General features: G+C 47.3%; 1 protein-coding gene across 2 annotated transcripts in view; it reads left to right on the top strand.

Annotated features, from left to right (window-relative positions):
* Nucleotides 1-12,578, top strand: part of rab6a (RAB6A, member RAS oncogene family) — a 32,381-nt gene extending 19,803 nt beyond the window's left edge. For both annotated transcript variants that reach the window (XM_031895814.1, NM_203984.1), the window contains 4 exon segments: nt 4,025-4,136; nt 6,435-6,528; nt 9,226-9,292; nt 11,838-12,578. In XM_031895814.1, coding sequence (XP_031751674.1) covers nt 4,025-4,136; nt 6,435-6,528; nt 9,226-9,292; nt 11,838-11,902 — 338 coding nt within the window. In that variant the 3' untranslated portion in view covers nt 11,903-12,578.
* The last annotated feature ends 666 nt before the right edge of the window (nt 12,579-13,244 follow it).

Here is a 13,244-nt window from a genome sequence, read left to right as displayed (position 1 = left end):
TGTGCAGCCTAACGCATTTGGTGCCTTATGGGGCACTTACTCATAGGTAAATTGTATACATGCTTTCTATTGGTCCTTTGCATTTTGATTGGTCATTATCGCTATAAATTTGTACAGAGATGTGACCATTAGACTATGATTAAAGGTGGCCATACACAATAAGATCTGCTCGCTTGGTGAGGTCGCCACGCGAGCAGATCTTCTCCCAATATCCCCACCGGGTGGGCGTTATAGGGTGAATTTAGGCTAATTCGGACGTTTGGCCCTGGGGCCAAATGATCGAAATAGAACCCCTGGAATAGGCGCAGGTTTAAAAATTAGTCTGATTGGGGACCGCATTGGCTTGTTGATGCAGTCCCCGATCCAACTAATTTTTAAACCCATATCTACCTGATTTCAGGCAAGATATTGGTTGGGCAGGCCCGTCCTTTGTGCCCATACACGGGCCAATAAGCTGCCATATCAGCAGCTTCAATTGCCCTGTGTATGGCCATTAAACACGTAAAGGTGCCCATACATGGGCCGATTCTAGCTGCTGATATTGGTCTTGTAGACCGATTGGGCAGCTTATCTGCCCGTGTATGGGCACCAACAACATCTGGCAAATCCGATTGTGTATGGGCACCAAAAGGCACGAAATGCATTAGGCTGCTCTTTTTGCAGTGTATTAGATTTAGCCATTACTTACACCCCCCTCTTCAAATAGTATTCCCTGGTACCAGAGCAGGAACACGCCAGCGGCACCGGGGGTCCCAGGTACAGGGTTATCTCTTCCGCTTGTAAAGGTGGAGCCGCCTCTCAAAAATGACAAATTCAGCATTTTCCTCTGCATTTTATTTGGTTGTATAATGCAGTCTCCGTCCCAGCTCATTTATGTGCTCATATAAAGCTATTTTAGTGCTAATATCATATTATATTACTCTGTGTCACTTACCCAATGTGGGGCTGCGGCAGACTGGCTGTGGGTGTGGCCTAACCGGACCCATTTAAAGGGGAACATCACCTTACTTTTTAGTGTGATGTAGACCAACTGAACGCCAGTAGCTGGCACGGGGCTCTCTCAAATATTTTTATGACCCCCTAGTATTCTCAAGAACTTTTTGTATGACTATCCAATTTGCTCACCAAATTATCACCTAGGTATTTGGTTGAATGTGAGAATAAGCAACCAACAGAAGTGCCTGAACTGAAGTACAGGTATGGGATCTGTCATCCAGAAAGTACCAAATTACGGAAAGGCCATCTCCCATAGACTCCATTAAAAGCATGTTTAAATGATTCCCTTTTCTCTGTAATAATAAAACAGTACCTGTACTTGATCCCAACTAAGATATAATTACCCCTTATTGGGGCAGAACAGCCCTATTGGGTTTATTTAATGGTTAAATGATTCCCTTTTCTCTGTAATAATAAAACAGTACCTGTACTTGATCCCAACTAAGATATAATTACCCCTTATTGGGGTAGAACAGCCCTATTGGGTTTATTTAATGGTTAAATGATTCCCTTTTCTCTGTAATAATAAAACAGTACCTGTACTTGATCCCAACTAAGATATAATTACCCCTTATTGGGGCAGAACAGCCCTATTGGGTTTATTTCATGGTTAAATGATTCCCTTTTCTCTGTAATAATAAAACAGTACCTGTACTTGATCCCAACTAAGATATAATTACCCCTTACTGGGGGCAGAACAGCCCTATTGGGTTTATTTAATGGTTAAATGATTCCCTTTTCTCTGTAATAATAAAACAGTACCTGTACTTGATCCCAACTAAGATATAATTACCCCTTATTGGGGCAGAACAGCCCTATTGGGTTTATTTAATGGTTAAATGATTCCCTTTTCTCTGTAATAATAAAACAGTACCTGTACTTGATCCCAACTAAGATATAATTACCCCTTATTGGGGCAGAACAGCCCTATTGGGTTTATTTAATGTTTTAATGTTTTTGTTAGTAGACTTATGGTATGTCTAAATTACGGAGAGACCCCTTATCCGGAAAACCCCAAGTCCCGAGCATTCTGGATAACAGGTCCCATACCTGTAAATGAGTAATAATAAAATCTAACATTGTCCGAAGGCAAATTGTAGAATTGCTTCCATGTGCAGCATACTAAATGGTTTAACTTCCCCTTTAACTCTTGAGTGCAACATACTAATTGAGTCTGGCTTAGTAATGGCAAGTCGGCCTTCCATGTATGAGGCATTTTTAACCTCGGACCGAGTAGCTGACCCCATTCTAACTCGGCATGCAGACAGTGCCCCCCCTAACCAGCGTGAGTGCCAAGCAATGGTCCGTTATAAATGGTGAGCACTGCGCAGTGTACGCATGTTTGTGGTGCTAGCGCATTGTCCTGTACGTGTAGCTGTTGCATGTCTTGCTGTCACGCATGCACTGTCTCTCCGACTGTTCCGCACTGTTGCTCTGCAGCGGCACAGTAAGGGTTAAATGTAAGCATTTTGCTCTGGGTGTCCCCTGCTGTCACTGTGTCACTTACCGTATACTGGTGTATTGTGCCTTTTACTGGGTAGTAATATTATCCACAGCTACTAATTACAGTATATAGTCAGGCAGGTGTATATGGGGCCCAGTGATGTCATTACTCTTTATATGGCCCTTAGTACTGTCACTTGTGTCCCATGAATTGTGCATAATATAAGAATGCATCCGTAATGTCATATATACAGGTATGTCACCTCTTTATATGGTCCCAGAATCCTCAGTGACTGCTAATATCCTTATCATTTACAGTAGGGGGTACACTATCCCTTATAATACATGAGTGATACTCAGGGTTCCCTGTATAACTCAGCCTGCAGCCTTGTGCCTTTATATGGGGGGCACAGAACCCCTCAGTGACTGCTAATATCCTTATCATTTACAGTAGGGGGTACACTATCCCTTATAATACATGAGTGATACTCAGAGTTCCCTGTATAACTCAGCCTGCAGCCTTGTGCCTTTATATGGGGGGCACAGAACCCCTCAGTGACTGCTAATATCCTTATCATTTACAGTAGGGGGTACATTATCCCTTATAATACATGAGTGATACTCAGGGTTCCCTGTATAACTCAGCCTGCAGCCTTGTGCCTTTATATGGGCACAGAACCCCTCAGTGACTGCTAATATCCTTATCATTTACAGTAGGGGGTACATTATCCCTTATAATACATGAGTGATACTCAGAGTTCCCTGTATAACTCAGCCTGCAGCCTTGTGCCTTTATATGGGGGGCACAGAACCCCTCAGTGACTGCTAATATCCTTATCATTTACAGTAGGGGGTACATTATCCCTTATAATACATGAGTGATACTCAGAGTTCCCTGTATAACTCAGCCTGCAGCCTTGTGCCTTTATATGGGGGGCACAGAACCCCTCAGTGACTGCTAATATCCTTATCATTTACAGTAGGGGGTACATTACCCCTTATAATACATGAGTGATACTCAGAGTTCCCTGTATAACTCAGCCTGCAGCCTTGTGCCTTTATATGGGCACAGAACCCCTCAGTGACTGCTAATATCCTTATCATTTACAGTAGGGGGTACATTATCCCTTATAATACATGAGTGATACTCAGGGTTCCCTGTATAACTCAGCCTGCAGCCTTGTGCCTTTATATGGGCACAGAACCCCTCAGTGACTGCTAATATCCTTATCATTTAGGGCAGGGTCAAGTTACCAGATGATATAAAGATTGAGAGATGCTACTAAGTAGCTCTGTGTGTCTTCCCCCTAAGAGTTTCATTGCATTATAAGGATATGGGTAAAGCAATGGTTTTCAGACATTTCTCACCCTGAATATGATTACAGACCTTCGCTGTGTCGCTCATTCAGATATGGATCCCAAAATATTAAAGTTTTATGTGTTCACCCCTCGTGTCGGATACAGGAGGGATGTGAAACGCAGCCCTCTATTGGCTGGGACCAGTCCCAGAATTCCACTCTCGCCTGTGCAGTCTCCGCCCCCTCCAGACGCACATTGACCTTTATTCTCTGCTGTTCTGTGTCAGATGTAAACTCATTCCAGCAAACCACGAAATGGATCGATGACGTGCGAACAGAGCGGGGGAGCGACGTGATCATTATGTTAGTGGGAAATAAAACCGACCTGGCAGATAAAAGGTAACGAGCCCCCCCTTTCCCTTCCCTTTCCTACATTCCCAGAAACCCCTTTGCTTATGTCAGCTTTTTATTGGCTGCAATCATTAATCATCTTAGTTCTCAGTAAGCATTTACCCTTTATTGGATAGATTTACTTTCATTTATTGGTTTCCTATGTCTCTTTAGAGAACAGGCCCCTAAAATATTAAGTGTCAGTCTATTGGGCCTGGCACATTGCTAGCAAGTTACTTAAAGGAACAGTAACACCTGCACCGGTACAGCTGGGGTGTTTGCTACAGAAACCCTACTATAGTTTATATTAATACCCCGCTGTGTAGCCCCGGGGGCAGCCATTCCTACACTGGTACAGCTGGGGTGTTTGCTACAGAAACCCTACTATAGTTTATATTAATACCCCGCTGTGTAGCCCCGGGGGCAGCCATTCCTACACTGGTACAGCTGGGGTGTTTGCTACAGAAACCCTACTATAGTTTATATTAATACCCCGCTGTGTAGCCCCGGGGGCAGCCATTCCTGCACTGGTACAGCTGGGGTGTTTGCTACAGAAACCCTACTATAGTTTATATTAATACCCCGCTGTGTAGCCCCGGGGGCAGCCATTCCTACACTGGTACAGCTGGGGTGTTTGCTACAGAAACCCTACTATAGTTTATATTAATACCCCGCTGTGTAGCCCCGGGGGCAGCCATTCCTACACTGGTACAGCTGGGGTGTTTGCTACAGAAACCCTACTATAGTTTATATTAATACCCCGCTGTGTAGCCCCGGGGGCAGCCATTCCTACACTGGTACAGCTGGGGTGTTTGCTACAGAAACCCTACTATAGTTTATATAAATACCCCGCTGTGTAGCCCCGGGGGCAGCCATTCCTACACCGGTACATCTGGGGTGTTTGCTACAGAAACCCTACTATAGTTTATATAAATACCCCGCTGTGTAGCCCCGGGGGCAGCCATTCCTGCACTGGTACAGCTGGGGTGTTTGCTACAGAAACCCTACTATAGTTTATATAAATACCCCGCTGTGTAGCCCCGGGGGCAGCCATTCCTGCACCGGTACATCTGGGGTGTTTGCTACAGAAACCCTACTATAGTTTATATAAATAGTCCGCTGTGTAGCCCCGGGGCAGCCATTCCTGCACTGGTACAGCTGGGGTGTTTGCTACAGAAACCCTACTATAGTTTATATAAATACCCCGCTGTGTAGCCCCGGGGGCAGCCATTGCTGCAGGGTATTTATATAAACTATAGTAGGGTTTCTGTAGCAAACACCCCAGCTGTACCGGTGCAGGAATGGCTGCCCCCGGGGCTATACATCGGGGTATTTATATAAACTATAGTAGGGTTTCTGTAGCAAACACCCCAGCTGTACCAGTGCAGGAATGGCTGCCCCCGGGGCTACACAGCGGGTATTTATATAAACTATAGTAGGGTTTCTGTAGCAAACACCCCAGCTGTACCAGTGCAGGAATGGCTGCCCCCGGGGCTACACAGCGGGGTATTTATATAAACTATAGTAGGGTTTCTGTAGCAAACACCCCAGCTGTACCAGTGCAGGAACGGCTGCCCCCGGGGCTACACAGCGGGGTATTTATATAAACTATAGTAGGGTTTCTGTAGCAAACACCCCAGCTGTACCAGTGCAGGAATGGCTGCCCCCGGGGCTACACAGCGGGGTATTTATATAAACTATAGTAGGGTTTCTGTAGCAAACACCCCAGCTGTACCAGTGCAGGAATGGCTGCCCCCGGGGCTACACAGCGGGGTATTTATATAAACTATAGTAGGGTTTCTGTAGCAAACACCCCAGCTGTACCGGTGCAGGAACGGCTGCCCCCGGGGCTACACAGCGGGGTATTTATATAAACTATAGTAGGGTTTCTGTAGCAAACACCCCAGCTGTACCAGTGCAGGAATGGCTGCCCCTGGGGCTACACAGCGGGGTATTTATATAAACTATAGTAGGGTTTCTGTAGCAAACACCCCAGCTGTACCAGTGCAGGAATGGCTGCCCCTGGGGCTACACAGCGGGGTATTTATATAAACTATAGTAGGGTATCTGTAGCAAACACCCCAGCTGTACCAGTGCAGGGCAACAGTACATTATATTTTAATTACTTTGATACATTTTGATTTTTTAATGTTACTGTTCCTTTTAGGGGAGTCAGTGGATGCCAATCATATCTGTGCCAGGGCGCATCCCCTGCAGCATTAGTGTGTTTAGCCCATTAATCATTAATGCCCCATTAGATGTATGAGTGGCTGATAATAATATTACATGTTGTTTTCCATCTCGCAGACAAGTGTCCATTGAGGAAGGAGAGCGGAAAGCCAAGGAGCTGAACGTAATGTTTATTGAAACGAGTGCAAAGGCCGGCTACAATGTAAAGCAGGTGAGTGCCAACCCTGCACACCGGCCATGGGGCTCTGAAATAAAGGCATCTGAGCGCTGGGGAATAAAAAATTCAAACTGGGCCGGATACCGTAAAGCCCACATTAAAGGAGAAGGAAAGGCATTTGGGTAGTTTACTGTCAACATTAGTGCCACCTAGAACCCTATATTTATTCTGCAGAAAGCTTTACCATACCTGAGTTACAGCCCTGGAAGCTCCCTCTGTTTGTTTAAGATAGCGGCTGCCATTTTAGCTTGGTCTCTGTAGCTTCTGTGCTGCAGCTCTGGCTGCTGGTAGCTCCAATTAAACAGAGTTGGGAGGAGGAGCGAGTTCTAGTTCGGATGGGAGGGGGAGAGAAGAAAACTGAGCAGACTCATGCCTGTGCCCTGAAGGATATTTCTGATAGAGGAAGTCTGATACCCTACAAACATGTGACACAAAAGACAGAGGACTCAGTGCAGCATTACTGTGAGTGCTTATGGCTGTATTTACATAGACATAGTGGTTCTGTAGATATGGTCCAGATTGCCCAGCCTTGAGAGCTGAGTATAGGGATTCCCCTGTACTAAGCACAATTCAGCAGGAACAGCCCCCTAAGTTTGCTTATAGCCTGTACAGAGAGATACCATAAAACTATGGCACATAGGGATTCCCCTGTACTAAGCACAATTCAGCAGGAACAGCCCCCTAAGTTTGCTCATAGCCTGTACAGAGAGATACCATAAAACTATGGCACATAGGGATTCCCCTGTACTAAGCACAATTCAGCAGGAACAGCCCCCTAAGTTTGCTCATAGCCTGTACAGAGAGATCCCATAAAACTATGGCACATAGGGATTCCCCTGTACTAAGCACAATTCAGCAGGAACAGCCCCCTAAGTTTGCTCATAGCCTGTACAGAGAGATCCCATAAAACTATGGCACATAGGGATTCCCCTGTACTAAGCACAATTCAGCAGGAACAGCCCCCTAAGTTTGCTCATAGCCTGTACAGAGAGATCCCATAAAACTATGGCACATAGGGATTCCCCTGTACTAAGCACAATTCAGCAGGAACAGCCCCCTAAGTTTGCTTATAGCCTGTACAGAGAGATACCATAAAACTATGGCACATAGGGATTCCCCTGTACTAAGCACAATTCAGCAGGAACAGCCCCCTAAGTTTGCCCATAGCCTGTACAGAGAGATACCATAAAACTATGGCACATAGGGATTCCCCTGTACTAAGCACAATTCAGCAGGAACAGCCCCCTAAGTTTGCTCATAGCCTGTACAGAGAGATACCATAAAACTATGGCACATAGGGATTCCCCTGTACTAAGCACAATTCAGCAGGAACAGCCCCCTAAGTTTGCTCATAGCCTGTACAGAGAGATACCATAAAACTATGGCACATAGGGATTCCCCTGTACTAAGCACAATTCAGCAGGAACAGCCCCCTAAGTTTGCTCATAGCCTGTACAGAGAGATACCATAAAACTATGGCACATAGGGATTCCCCTGTACTAAGCACAATTCAGCAGGAACAGCCCCCTAAGTTTGCTCATAGCCTGTACAGAGAGATACCATAAAACTATGGCACATAGGGATTCCCCTGTACTAAGCACAATTCAGCAGGAACAGCCCCCTAAGTTTGCCCATAGCCTGTACAGAGAGATACCATAAAACTATGGCACATAGGGATTCCCCTGTACTAAGCACAATTCAGCAGGAACAGCCCCCTAAGTTTGCTCATAGCCTGTACAGAGAGATACCCAATACTAGCCATGATACAGTTTGTGCTACTCCATATATACATTATATTGCTGCATTTGTCCCTGGGTGCTACTCAGTCAGTGCCACGTACAAAACATTTGCGTTTAATTTAAGACTTTGCTATGAATCTTTTGATGAAAGATGACATTTTTATAAAGGGTAAGTGCCTTTGGCTGCTGGGAGTTGCTGGGAGTTGCAGGTTGATCAGTTGGGAGTATTATCTCTCTATCTCCAGCCCCAGGACAGAAGCCTTTTTATGAAACTGAGCAGCTGAGGAAGAATCCCAGCCATTTGTACCCCCAGGCTAAACACATTACAGTCTGTTCTACAGGCCACACGAGGCTGCTGGGAGGGGGCAATACAACTGGAACAAATACTATTGCACATGAGTCGCTAATTAGAGTCCTCTCGTTAGGGCAGGCGTGTGGCTTGTTAGATTGGGCATCCTGCATTTTATAATTATTAAAGGGGCAGTAAAGCCTGCTTAGGAAATAGACAAAAAACACTGTAGCTATCTGCCCTTTAAAGGGGAAGGAAAGGCTACATGACTGGGGGGGGGGTCAAAATGTTACGCTTCCCCCAGTGACTTTAATCATGTACCTGAAACCCCCGGCCGGTGCTCCTGTAAGGTGAAAACTGCCCCGGCCGGGGGTATATGCGGGCGAGCGTTCCTCTTCCTTCGTTGCTTCGGCCACATGATTGACAGGAGTAAGAGGAACACGTGCTCACACATACCCCCGGCCGGGGCAGTTTTATCCTAACAGGAGCACAGGACTGGGGGTATCGGGTACACGATTAAAGTCACTGGGAGGAGCCTAACATTTGAAACCCTCCCCCCCCCAGTGACTTAGCCTTTCCTTCCCCTTTAATCATTGTATCAGTTTAGTAAAATGTCTATAATCTTCCTGCTCCGTGCTGATCTGCCCCGTGTGTCTCTTCCAGCTCTTCCGACGCGTGGCCGCTGCCCTGCCTGGGATGGAAAGCTCACAGGACAAGAGCAGAGAAGACAGTATCCTTCATCAGAACCCGTGCTTCATGGGTTAATAAGTTGATTATTTAATGTGCTGGGGGCAGATTCATCAGAGGTTGAAAAGTCTCCTGTCTAGCAGCACTTTGCCAGGTAAATAGGAGTCAGTGCCGCTCCTGCTGCTTATTAAACTCCTTCTCTAAAACTCCCAGCACTGCCATGGAGTTGCAATGCTTAAAGGAACAGTAACACCAAAAAAATGAAAGTGTTGCCCTGTACTGGTACAGCTGGGGTGTTTGCTACAGAAACCCTACTATAGTTTATATTAATACCCCGCTGTGTAGCCCCGGGGGCAGCCATTCCTGCACTGGTACAGCTGGGGTGTTTGCTACAGAAACCCTACTATAGTTTATATAAATACCCTGCTGTGTAGCCCCGGGGGCAGCCATTCCTGCACTGGTACAGCTGGGGTGTTTGCTACAGAAACCCTACTATAGTTTATATAAATACCCCGCTGTGTAGCCCCGGGGCAGCCATTCCTGCACCGGTACAGCTGGGGGTGTTTGCTACAGAAACCCTACTATAGTTTATATAAATACCCCGCTGTGTAGCCCCGGGGGCAGCCATTCCTGCACTGGTACAGCTGGGGTGTTTGCTACAGAAACCCTACTATAGTTTATATAAATACCCCGCTGTGTAGCCCCGGGGGCAGCCATTCCTGCACTGGTACAGCTGGGGTGTTTGCTACAGAAACCCTACTATAGTTTATATAAATACCCCGCTGTGTAGCCCCGGGGGCAGCCATTCCTGCACCGGTACAGCTGGGGTGTTTGCTACAGAAACCCTACTATAGTTTATATAAATACCCCGCTGTGTAGCCCCGGGGGCAGCCATTCCTGCACTGGTACAGCTGGGGTGTTTGCTACAGAAACCCTACTATAGTTTATATAAATACCCCGCTGTGTAGCCCCGGGGGCAGCCATTCCTGCACCGGTACAGCTGGGGTGTTTGCTACAGAAACCCTACTATAGTTTATATAAATACCCCGCTGTGTAGCCCCGGGGGCAGCCATTCCTGCACTGGTACAGCTGGGGTGTTTGCTACAGAAACCCTACTATAGTTTATATAAATACCCCGCTGTGTAGCCCGGGGGCAGCCATTCCTGCACTGGTACAGCTGGGGTGTTTGCTACAGAAACCCCTACTATAGTTTATATAAATACCCCGCTGTGTAGCCCCGGGGGCAGCCATTCCTGCACTGGTACAGCTGGGGTGTTTGCTACAGAAACCCTACTATAGTTTATATAAATACCCCGCTGTGTAGCCCCGGGGGCAGCCATTCCTGCACCGGTACAGCTGGGGTGTTGCTACAGAAACCCTACTATAGTTTATATAAATACCCTGCAGCAATGGCTGCCCCCGGGGCTACACAGCGGGGTATTTTATAAACTATAGTAGGGTTTCTGTAGCAAACACCCCAGCTGTACCAGTGCAGGAATGGCTGCCCCCGGGGCTACACAGCGGGGGTATTTATATAAACTATAGTAGGGTTTCTGTAGCAAACACCCCAGCTGTACCGGTGGCAGGAATGGCTGCCCCCGGGGGCTACACAGCGGGGTATTTATATAAACTATAGTAGGGTTTCTGTAGCAAACACCCCAGCTGTACCAGTGCAGGAATGGCTGCCCCCGGGGCTACACAGCGGGGTATTTATATAAACTATAGTAGGGTTTCTGTAGCAAACACCCCAGCTGTACCAGTGCAGGAATGGCTGCCCCCGGGGCTACACAGCGGGGTATTTATATAAACTATAGTAGGGTTTCTGTAGCAAACACCCCAGCTGTACCAGTGCAGGAACGGCTGCCCCCGGGGCTATACAGCAGGGTATTTATATAAACTATAGTAGGGTTTCTGTAGCAAACACCCCAGCTGTACCAGTGCAGGAACGGCTGCCCCCGGGGCTACACAGCGGGGTATTTATATAAACTATAGTAGGGTTTCTGTATCAAACACCCCAGCTGTACCGGTGCAGAAATGGCTGCCCCCGGGGCTACACAGCGGGGTATTTATATAAACTATAGTAGGGTTTCTGTAGCAAACACCCCAGCTGTACCAGTGCAGGAATGGCTGCCCCCGGGGCTACACAGCGGGGTATTTATATAAACTATAGTAGGGTTTCTGTAGCAAACACCCCAGCTGTACCAGTGCAGGAATGGCTGGCCCCGGGGCTACACAGCGGGGTATTTATATAAACTATAGTAGGGTTTCTGTAGCAAACACCCCAGCTGTACCGGTGCAGGAATGGCTGCCCCCGGGGCTACACAGCGGGGTATTTATATAAACTATAGTAGGGTTTCTGTAGCAAACACCCCAGCTGTACCGGTGCAGGAATGGCTGCCCCCGGGGCTACACAGCGGGGTATTTATATAAACTATAGTAGGGTTTCTGTAGCAAACACCCCAGCTGTACCAGTGCAGGAATGGCTGCCCCCGGGGCTACACAGCAGGGTAAAAATGTCTGATATTAAAGGGCAAGTAATGACTCCCTAATGCAACTCCCCGTGTCTTCCTTAACCCTTTCCTTCACAGTGATTGATATCAAACTGGAAAAGCCTCCAGAACAGCCAGTGTCGGAAGGGGGCTGCTCCTGTTAATGCCCCATCCCTCCGCCGGACTCCCACCATGATCCTCCCTCCGGGACATCACTGCTCCTGTCGTGCCCCCCCCCCCCCAAACCTTACTACTTTATAAAAACAAAAGCAGTGTAAATATCGGCCTCCCCCCCCGTCCCCCCCAGCCCCTTGGCTCCGCCCCCGACTGTCTTGTGGACCTATGAACGATCAGCTTCACGGGCTTGTTAATATATACGCAGTGTCTCCATTATTTAAGCGACACGGAAACGGTATGCTTTGTTGTTAATCATCTCCAGAACAAACTGCGGGAACCTCTGCAACATAGGATGATACCGAGTATCTCTGCATGCTTTCTATGCGCCAAGCTCTCCCCCCCTCGGGAATAATTCATGGCACTACGGGCATTGATCACTTTAGCGCGGTGCGAGGTTTTTAATGTGCTTAAATAGATCTACTACCCCCCCTCCTACAGCCCCGCCCACTGCGGCTTCACCCACCCACCGGCCTGCGGAGATTAGTGTAGGATATGTAGTCACCGACAGAAAAGCATTATGATGTGGTCATACTCTGTACTGTTTTATATTGCAGCATTTCATTGTATATGGGGTGTGAACTGCTGCTTGACATAGTTATCTTTTTATTAACGTTTCCTTTTTTTTTTTTTTTATTTTAAATAAAGTATAAATAATGCACTTTGTAATATTGCAGAGGAGAATCACTAATAATGCCTTGTGGGGGGGGGGTCCTCTGAGTGAGAGGGAGGGGGTCTCTGAGTAAATGGGGGAGGTCCCTTAGTAAGGGAGGGGGTCTCTGGGTAAAGGGGAGGGGGTCTCTGAGTAAAGGGGGGAAGTCACTAAGTAAGTGATGGGGTCTCTGAGTAAATGGGGGAGGTCCCTTAGTAAGGGAGGGGGTCTCTGGGTAAAGGGGAGGGGGTCTCTGAGTAAAAGGGGGAAGTCACTAAGTAAGTGATGGGGTCTCTGAGTAAATGGGGGAGGTCCCTTAGTAAGGGAGGGGGTCTCTGAGTAAGGGAGGGGGTCTCTGAGTAAATGGGGGAGGTCCCTTAGTAAGGGAGGGGGTCTCTGGGTAAAGGGGAGGGGGTCTCTGAGTAAAAGGGGGAAGTCACTAAGTAAGTGATGGGGTCTCTGAGTAAAGGGGGGAGGTTTTTAATGATGAAGGGGGTCTGTGAGTAAGGGAGGGGCTCCCTGACTAAAGGGGAGGGTGGTCTCTTAGTAAGGGAGGGGGGTCTTTGAGTAAATGGGGGAGGTCTCTGAGTAAGGGAAGGGGGTCTCTGAGTAAATGGGGGAGGTCTCTGAGTAAGGGAAGGGGACGTCTCTGAGTAAATGGGGGATGTCTTTTAGTAAAT

The sequence above is a fragment of the Xenopus tropicalis genome, chromosome 2 (genome assembly GCF_000004195.4).
Source record: "Xenopus tropicalis strain Nigerian chromosome 2, UCB_Xtro_10.0, whole genome shotgun sequence".
Taxonomy (NCBI): domain Eukaryota; kingdom Metazoa; phylum Chordata; class Amphibia; order Anura; family Pipidae; genus Xenopus; species Xenopus tropicalis.
Note: the sequence above shows the minus strand (reverse complement) of the source record. Positions and strands in the feature narration are given on the sequence as shown.